The following is a 9782-nucleotide window of genomic DNA, read 5'->3' on the forward strand; positions in this document are numbered from 1 at the left end:
TATATGTTTCAAGAGGGCAAGTAACTGGAGGGGAGGTGGGTAGGGCCGGGAGGAGACGGGAGAACTTAAGGGTGTAGGGGGGAGGTACAGCGCTGGACGGGAAGATAAGGGGGATGTGCGGTTGGTAGAGTGGCCTGATAGGAAGGTACATAACTTGGCTGGCCACTACGTCAGTGGGCGGACTGGTGGGAAGCGCTAAGCCCGTAGCACTCATATAACGACTGGGGTATAGGAGGCATTTAGTTTCGGACCAAAAAGGAGGATAAATCCAGTTCCGAGGCACTTTAATCCCTAATTTAGGCAGTAAATTATTCTTGACTGGCAGTGCACAAGTTACATATAGCCCTAATGACCCTTGCGTAGCCGAAAGGATTTAAATCCAAGTAACCATCCCTAAATATGTGATATATAATTTTTAAAGGGTAAACTGGTAAGCCTGAGGGAGACCTCGGTCATATGGTCGAATACTCAAGAGACCATCATCAGGACCCCAGCCATAGTCAGGTCGAGGGACTGTTCCCGTCTGGGAGATCATTGAACAGAGATTCTGGAGTTTCCTATATCATGAGAAATCTTGCTACCATTTCTTCTGACAAGCAAAACATCGCTACCTATACCAGAAACGTTTCAGTCCCACATTCGTGCACTCAGTCGCAAATCCGATTAAGAATCGACACTCCAACACGATTCCGCAATTACATATTATTTTATTTACAGATTTTTATAAAGTGCATTGTCATTTAATATATAAAATACATGAGGTATGGTATATCTCTCAGTATATTCTCTAGAAACACAATTTAATCGGTGTTTTATGGATTCAAGTGTTACGGGTTCATGTCAGCAGCGTTGTTGTTGTAACTTTCTAAGGGCTACGACGGCTCTTGCTGTATGAGCCCTTATCCCAGATACACGGTGTTACTGATCCTAGCGCATTGCTGATGCGCTTTAAATCCCAACAAATCGACCAACTCTTGAAAACAAGAAGAATTTTAGCGCTTTCTTTTGATTATAATATTAATAATTGAAAAAAAGAAGCCGTGTTTCAGAAGAGACTTGTGTTGTAACTACGTTTCACTCTGTGTAGAACTCTATAATTCTGCTTAATAAAACTAACAGGAAATGTTGTCTCGATATTAGTGTGTTTTGCAACAAGTCTTCGTCTGTTTAATTGTCAGTTGATACTTGGAATGTCGTGCAGAATAGGTAAAACTGGTCAATTAGCAAGAAGTCATTTAAAATTAAGTCCTTTCTAAAATTTTCTCTTAAATGTTTAAAGATATATTTTTTTTCATTTATGTTAATGTAGAAATTAATAATTTTGTACCAAAAGAACCTTAAAAAACTTACCTAACCTTATTATAACAAGCGTAATTTAATTTAGCCTAATCCAACTAAATATATTTTAGTTAAGTTTACAATAATTTAATAATAAGCAAACACAATGAAATATATTTTTCTTCAGGCTCAGAATGATTTTTGCGAAGTTACTGCATACATAAATTTTAGCTCGACTTATTCGGCAAGAGCGCTGCTATTTAAGCAAAAATTGCAAGTTTTACGTATATTATATAATTGATGGTTGACAGGTGAATTATCGTTGTGCATCCCATTGGTTCAAGACAACTAACCTATTAAATGTTGCTTGTAGCCTGTCTTCCTTAGCACTGATACCCGTGGTCTGTCTTCCTCAGCACTGATACCTGTGGTCTGTCTTCCTCAGCACTGATACCTGTGGTCTGTCTTCCTCAGCACTGATACCTGTGGTCTGTCTTCCTCAGCACTGATACCTGTGGTCTGCCTTCCTCAGCACTGATACCTGTGGTCTGTCTTCCTCAGCACTGATACATGTGGTCTGTCTTCCTCAGCACTGATACCTGTGGTCTGTCTTCCTCAGCACTGATACCTGTGGTCTGTCTTCCTCAGCACTGATACCTGTGGTCTGTCTTCCTCAGCACTGATACCTGTGGTCTGTCTTCCTCAGCACTGAGACCTGTGGTCTGTCTTCCTCAGCACTGAGACCTGTGGTCTGTCTTCCTCAGCACTGATACCTGTGGTCTGTCTTCCTCAGCACTGATACCTGTGGTCTGTCTTCCTCAGCACTGATACCTGTGGTCTGTCTTCCTCAGCACTGATACCTGTGGTCTGTCTTCCTCAGCACTGATACCTGTGGTCTGTCTTCCTCAGCACTGATACCTGTGGTCTGTCTTCCTCGGCACTGATACCTGTGGTCTGTCTTCCTCGGCACTGATACCTGTGGTCTGTCTTCCTCGGCACTGATACCTGTGGTCTGTCTTCCTCAGCACTGATACCTGTGGTCTGTCTTCCTCAGCACTGATACCTGTGGTCTGTCTTCCTCGGCACTGATACCTGTGGTCTGTCTTCCTCAGCACTGATACCTGTGGTCTGTCTTCCTCGGCACTGATACCTGTGGTCTGTCTTCCTCAGCACTGAGACCTGTGGTCTGTCTTCCTCAGCACTGATACCTGTGGTCTGTCTTCCTCAGCACTAATACCTGTGGTCTGTCTTCCTCAGCACTGATACCTGTGGTCTGTCTTCCTCAGCACTGATGCCTGTGGCCTGTCTTCCTTCGTTACTATCACTTAGTACGTCTTTCTCAGCCCTACTGCTGTACCTAGTCAGTGCTGCCACTTGTACTTCCCTAGTCGTGTCTGGCACTGTGTTACATGATGAAAATTTTCTCATAGGATATACGCACTGTGATGCGTATGTCTCTTAGCGTATATATACTGAGAGTTTACTTTAGTCCCTTATTATAGAAATTAAAGCATTTTTGACTGGTGTTGAACAAGTGTTACGTAGCCTTAAAAGCCCCAGTGTTGTTTTTAAGCTCCATTACCCAACTAAATAATCGCCCAGAAACGAATAATTACTGATGATGGGAGTGTTGTGCAAATTATTTCGAGCACAGACTTAAGGAACACCATGAATATGCTTATAACAGTAGTCCGTATTTTCCAGCACAATACTGACAGATGATCATCACTAATGGTATGGATCCAAATAACTTACTGCTGTAAATAGTTAAAAATAAGTTTGCAAGAAGAGTTTTTATTGGGACAAGGTTTAGATCTGTTAAGAACTTTATTAAGTCAGGTAGGGGATATAAATTGCAGGTATACATACACTGGTAGGAGAGGAAGAGGAGAGGTGAGTGAAGTCGTTGGAGAGTGAAGTGTTGGTCTGTTGTGAGTTCTGTCAGAGGTACATTGTGGAGTACTGCGGGATGTACACTGTGGAGTACTCTAGGAGGTACTCTGAACTGCTATGTTGAAATGCCGTCTGGTTCTTGGACGAAATGTTTTGTCCTCTTCCTGTACAATTGTATTGCCAAGAATGTCTCTGTATCATGGCGTATAGGTAATTTAGATATGGAAGGCTCCAAGAGAGCAACAGGTACCACACAGTCACTCATGTGAGTATACCCAAGCTGGAGAAGTTGCTGAATCTGTACAGTCTTCTTTCAGGTGCTGTGAGAGTAGATCCAGTGGAGTTTCTGCTCCAGATTCCTTTTCTGGTATTCGTTGACTCTGAAGGCTGACATTTCTTGTGTTCCTCCGTGCGTTCATCGACTTTACAGCGGAGGCTAAGTCTCATTTGCCTAGCTTTATTGAAAGGCTTCCGTGACATAGTTTGGACAGTGTGGTGACACACTCTTCAAGGTAACACTGGAGTGGTGTTGGAGGAAAGGGAAGAAAGATAAATTGTGTGGGATGAACAGAAGTGCATACCATTTCTTCGATGATTTTTTGTGAAAATAACGTCTGCTTCGAAGACAGCAGACTTCTAGGAGCAGCGTGGTACTTACTCTGAATAAAAGCTAGATGTTGCTGCATTATCTGATAGATTGGATTCAAGTAACAGACAGTAATGAAAATGATTCTCACCTTCTTTTTACCACTATTTATGTATGAGTGTAATTTGTCCTCTGTGCGAGTTTAATACAGTTCCTAACAAATCGAAAAGTTGTCCCAGTAAATGTACTTGCTGCAAACGCGCCTTCTTCTTTGATGTGATTTATAATAAAGCTGTATTTGCTTTAGTTTGTTAATAAAATTTAAACGTGATTTAGAAGCACTTGCGGTGGACGATGCCGGGGCCGGACTCCTCATACTCCTCCTTAGTGATCCACATGGACTGGAAGGTGGACAGTGAGGCCAGGATGGAACCACCGATCCAGACGGAGTACTTACGCTCGGGAGGAGCAATGATCTTGATCTTGATGGTGGAAGGAGCTAATGATGTGATTTCTTTCTGCATGCGGTCAGCAATACCAGGGTACATGGTGGTACCACCAGACATGACATTGTTGGCGTATAGATCCTTTCTGATATCAATGTCGCACCTCATGATGGAGCTGTGGACGGTCTCGTGAACACCAACAGATTCCATGCCCAGGAAAGAAGGCTGGAAGAGAGCCTCAGGGGCACGGAAACGCTCATTACCAATAGTAATTACCTGCCCATCGGGAAGCTCGTAGGACTTCTCTAATGATGCTGTGGCAGCTGCCTGAGCCATTTCATTCTCGAAATCAAGGGCAACATAGCAAAGCTTCTCCTTGATGTCACGGACAATCTCACGCTCAGCTGTGGTGGTGAAGGAGTAGCCACGCTCAGTCATGATCTTCATGAGGTAGTTGGTCAGGTCACGACCAGCAAGGTCCAGGCGCATAATAGCGTGTGGAAGAGCATAACCTTCGTAGATGGGAACAGTGTGAGTAACACCATCACCAGAATCCAACACGATACCTGTGGTACGACCAGAGGCGTACAGGGACAACACGGCCTGGATGGCCACGTACATTGCAGGAGTACTGAAGGTCTCAAACATGATCTGTGTCATCTTCTCACGGTTGGCCTTGGGGTTGAGAGGAGCCTCAGTGAGGAGGACAGGGCACTCCTCAGGGGCAACACGCAGCTCGTTGTAGAAAGAGTGATGCCAGATCTTCTCCATGTCGTCCCAGTTGGTGATGATACCGTGTTCGATGGGGTACTTGAGAGTCAGGATACCTCTCTTGCTCTGGGCCTCATCACCGACGTAGGCGTCCTTCTGACCCATACCGACCATCACACCCTGGTGACGAGGACGGCCGACGATGGAAGGAAAGACGGCTCGGGGAGCGTCGTCACCAGCGAAGCCGGCCTTGCAGAGACCAGAACCATTGTCGCAAACCAGCGCTGTAGCGTCGTCGTCACACATAGTGTATTATGATGTTAGCTGTGGAATTAAAAAAAATTATATTTACAGCTACATAAACAAAATGTTAACGATTTTAGTAAAATGTTTATAATAGCTCTAAACATACTGAGTTTCATACTTTATGTACAAGCACTTTATATAAAATGACCTGTTTTTGCATCTTTGATCTTTCTAACAAGAGTCACTGCTACTTTCGATCTCACACAAGAAAACCGTTGCCATAGACATATGCTTTATGTTCTCACACTATGTGAGTGCTTTGTAATTTGCTCACAATTTTCCCCGAGCTTCTGAAAATTCTCCTGTGCATTTGAAGTGTTCATATACCATACAAGTACTATTCACTGACCATCACCTGCTCGGAATAGAACTTTTTAATATATTTAGAATGCCTTCAAGCGAGGGAGGATGCACTGATCACTGTGAAAGGTGTTTTTATCCCAGGGTTTAGAGTACCCTTCCTTCCTTGAATCATGTACTGAAGATGGGACAATATCAACGTAACTCTGTGGATTTAGCCACAAAGACCTTATTATACCATCACACACGTGGGTAAAAAAAACTGATAAAGAATGAAGCTCTGGCTTACTAGATCTATGAAAGCACAAGGAGTTTGTGATATGGATATGAACTTCGTCGCTCCGCGGAGCAAAGGATGATATGCAAGTCAGTTAGTATGTCAACACACACCAACAACATGCACCAACAATCGTATCTAAGGGAGAATAAAGCTGAGGGCAACACAGCACCACACACACACACACACACACACACACACACACACACACACACACATATATATACACACACACACACACACACACCACGTGATACACTAACTCTTTCATATCATGTTAAAATGCAACACCCAACCAGCTTGACTCTACAGGCATAATGAATATTCACTGTTAATTTTAAAGCATACATTCACCATTTTTTTTCTAAAACACTCGCTATGACTGTTATTTCACAACACGTGCACAGTTAAGGATGTAACATATGAGTGCTTATTACGCTGCCGTTATCTTGTCGTGGTGAGAGTCGAACTCAAGACCAGTTAGTTGAAGTCAAGCCCAGTGGACGCTGCGCACCACAATGCAGGCTGCCACACCTCCCCAACACTCAACTCCGGCTCTTCACTACCAAGTGGCACCTGAACATCCCTGCCACAATTAATATAATATCTGGCTCGGTTGACACAGCCGTATATGTATTTCAGATGTCCATTTCACTGCCAAGAACGCGATGTTGAATAATGGCTGACAGGATGGGCGTCAGATGCTGATGGATATTGAAACTTCCCCAGAGTGAGCTTGTTAGCCAGCGGGTTATGCATTGACGCTGGAGACCTGCGGAGACAGAAATACTGAGGCAGTGTAACAAAAGCATTTCGAGCACTACGCAAGAGAGAGATGAGTTATGTAAGGTTCTTACTGTATGAGTGTTCATTTTCCGCTACTTGGCAGGATGATGATCCTTAACACGTCAGTGTGACTTGGGAGCATTTGCCGCTGTCATCAGTAGGGCCGGCACTCTCTGGCTCCCAGCACATCCTGGCTCCCAGCACATCCTGGCTCCCAGCACATCCTGGCTCCCAGCACATCCTAGCTCCCAGCACATCCTAGCTCCCAGCACATCCTGGCTCCCACCACACGCTGGTACCCAAAACATCCTGGCTCCCAGCACACTGGCTCCCAGCACATCCTGGCTCCCAGCACATCCTGGCTCCCAGCGCTCTCTGGTTCCCGGCACATGCTGGTACCCAAAACATCCTGGCTCCCAGCACACTGGCTCCCAGCACATCCTGGCTCCCAGCACATCCTGGCTCCCAGCACACGCTGGTACCCAAAACATCCTGGCTCCCAGCACACTGGCTCCCAGTACATCCTGGCTTCCAGCACATCCTGGCTCCCAGCGCTCTCTGGTTCCCGGCACATGCTGGTACCCAAAACATCCTGGCTCCCAGCACACTGGCTCCCAGCACATCCTGGCTCCCAGCACACTGGCTCCCAGCACATCCTGGCTCCCAGCACACTAGCTCATCATACAGCATTTCTCTGTATGGATGATTTTAATTTAGTGAATTATAAGATACTTCACATCTCTAGCAGTTGTATTAACTACAGTCACACTATAATTACACTAAAATACCACCATAACAACTCTATAATTGAATTATCTACCTATAACAGTGATCATTGTTCTCACATGTCATGCTATGCGCACTTGACAGACAAAAATAAAACATAAAAACATAAGAAGGAACACTGTAGGAGGCCTACTGGCCCATGCAAGGCAGGTCCATGTCAACTCCCGACTTACATTATTGCTAGAAAATAAATGTCACGTCAACGTTTTCAAATTATCTTCATGGGAAAACGCTAAATTCGTAAGGGCCATATTATATAGTTGGATTATCAGTTTTATATTCACAAAATGCGCCAAACTCATACGGGTTACAAAGTGCTGTGAAAAAAAAAGGCTGGAATATCCAAAAATTATTTAGTGGAAAAGTAATTAACAAATTAATATAGATTTTTGTTAGGCAACATCGTCCCGATATTACTACTTTTCGTAATAAAGTTCCTGGGTTATTTTCGTAATAAAGTTCCTGGGTTATTTTCGTAATAAAGTTCCTGGGTTATTTTCGTAATAAAGTTCCTGGGTTATTTTCGTAATAAAGTTCCTGGGTTATTTTCGTAATAAAGTTGCTGGGTTATTTTCGTAATAAAGTTGCTGGGTTATTTTCGTAATAAAGTTGCTGGGTTATTTTCGTAATAAAGTTGCTGGGTTATTCTCGTAATAAAGTTCCTGGGTTATTCTCGTAAAAAAGTTCCTGGGTTATTTTCGTAAAAAAGTTCCTGGGTTATTTTCGTAATAAAGTTCCTGGGTTATTTTCGTAATAAAGTTCCTGGGTTATTTTCGTAATAAAGTTACTGGGTTATTTTCGTAATAAAGTTCCTGGGTTATTTTCGTTTCAAGAAATCTCTGAAACAGTTTATAATTTACCAATAACTGTTTTTTTCTAATTTATAAGCTCCTACATAAATAAATTTATCTACATAAACATCAACACCAGAGATATTTTAATTCCTAATATTAATAGTGAAGGATCAGTTCTCTGTCACAGAGAAAAAGTTACTGAGAAAGTTTATGATCCCATCTGCTAACTGTGGCTGTCCTTTTACAGTTGTTGATGAGTGGATCAATCTGCTAAACAGGGTTATTGAAGCTAAAACCTTTGGGTGTTAAAAAAATATACGAGAAGGGTTAGGTTTGATTGGTACCTGAGGTATTGAAGCTAACTTCTTGGTAAGCTTTGGGGATAGGTTGGGTAAATGTGTGGATGGGAAATGTTGGATTTGAGAAATATCTGCTTAGTGTCAGTAGGATTGCCACAGTGTTCTTCCATTATGTTCTGATACTACGAGAGACACACGGCTCTTATTGTGTATGCATTGTATTATATCAGATGAAAATTTAAACTAAGGAAAGGACAAATATAAGGAAAGTTTATTTGCAGTGATAAATAGTAAAGGTCAACAGATATTACACGAGAGATCAAGAGCACTTGCGGTGGACGATGCCGGGGCCGGACTCGTCATACTCCTCCTTGGTGATCCACATGGACTGGAAGGTGGACAGTGAGGCCAGGATGGAACCACCGATCCAGACGGAGTACTTACGCTCGGGAGGAGCAATGATCTTGATCTTGATGGTGGAGGGAGCCAAGTTAGTGATTTCCTTCTGCATGCGGTCAGCAATACCAGGGTACATGGTGGTACCACCAGACATGACAATGTTGGCGAACAGATCCTTCCTGATGTCAATGTCGCACCTCATGATGGAGTTGTGGACGGTCTCGTGTACACCAGCAGATTCCATACCCAGGAAGGAAGGCTGGAAGAGAGCTTCAGGAGCACGGAAACGCTCATTACCAATGGTGATGACCTGACCATCGGGAAGCTCGTAGGACTTGTCCAGGGAAGTAGATGCAGCTGCCTGAGCCATTTCATTCTCGAAATCAAGGGCAACATAGCAAAGCTTCTCCTTGACGTCACGGACAATCTCACGCTCAGCTGTGGTGGTGAAGGAGTAGCCACGCTCAGTCATGATCTTCATGAGGTAGTCACTCAAGTCTCGGCCAGCTAGATCGAGACGCATGATAGCGTGTGGAAGAGCATAACCTTCGTAGATGGGAACAGTGTGAGTAACACCATCACCAGAGTCCAACACGATACCTGTGGTACGACCAGAGGCGTACAGGGACAACACGGCCTGGATAGCCACGTACATGGCTGGAGCACTAAAAGTCTCAAACATGATCTGTGTCATCTTCTCACGGTTGGCCTTAGGGTTGAGGGGAGCCTCAGTGAGGAGGACAGGGGACTCTTCAGGGGCAACACGCAGCTCGTTGTAGAATGTATGATGCCAGATTTTCTCCATGTCGTCCCAGTTGGTAATGATGCCGTGTTCGATGGGGTACTTGAGAGTCAGGATACCTCTCTTGCTCTGGGCCTCATCACCTACGTAGGCGTCCTTCTGTCCCATACCGACCATCA

The 9782-nt window shown here is 44.0% G+C and overlaps 2 protein-coding genes across 7 annotated transcripts in view; both read right to left on the reverse strand.

Annotated features, from left to right (window-relative positions):
* Positions 1–3148: 3148 nt before the first annotated feature.
* Positions 3149–6819, reverse strand: LOC128704372 (actin-5, muscle-specific). 2 transcript variants are annotated; one of them, XM_053799525.2, is made up of 3 exons: positions 6655–6819; positions 6235–6569; positions 3149–5238 (listed from the first exon to the last, which is right to left on the reverse strand). In XM_053799525.2, the coding sequence occupies exon 3, from the start codon at positions 5218–5220 to the stop codon at positions 4090–4092; it is 1131 nt and encodes a 376-aa protein (XP_053655500.1). In that variant the 5' UTR covers positions 5221–5238; positions 6235–6569; positions 6655–6819; the 3' UTR covers positions 3149–4089. The 2 variants fall into 2 exon arrangements, with proteins under 2 accessions (XP_053655500.1, XP_069959204.1); XM_070103103.1 differs by lacking the exon at positions 6655–6819 and having other exon boundaries at positions 6235–6570.
* A 1633-nt stretch (positions 6820–8452) lies between these two features.
* LOC128704378 (actin-57B-like) overlaps positions 8453–9782 on the reverse strand; it is a 180244-nt gene continuing 178914 nt past the window's right edge. For 2 of the 5 annotated variants that reach the window (XM_070103099.1, XM_070103100.1), the window contains one exon: positions 8453–9782. This exon is cut by the window's right edge and continues 146 nt beyond it. In XM_070103099.1, coding sequence (XP_069959200.1) covers positions 8782–9782 — 1001 coding nt within the window. In that variant the 3' untranslated portion in view covers positions 8453–8781. The other 3 variants (XM_053799528.2, XM_070103098.1, XM_070103096.1) reach the window with 2 other exon arrangements.

This window comes from Cherax quadricarinatus, chromosome 84 (assembly GCF_038502225.1).
Source record: "Cherax quadricarinatus isolate ZL_2023a chromosome 84, ASM3850222v1, whole genome shotgun sequence".
Taxonomy (NCBI): Eukaryota; Metazoa; Arthropoda; class Malacostraca; order Decapoda; family Parastacidae; genus Cherax; species Cherax quadricarinatus.

Bases quoted from the DNA above. Each gene is read 5' to 3' on its own strand.
- LOC128704372 (XM_053799525.2), bottom strand. From the start codon at position 5,220: ATGTGTGACGACGACGCTACAGCGCTGGTTTGCGACAATGGTTCTGGT.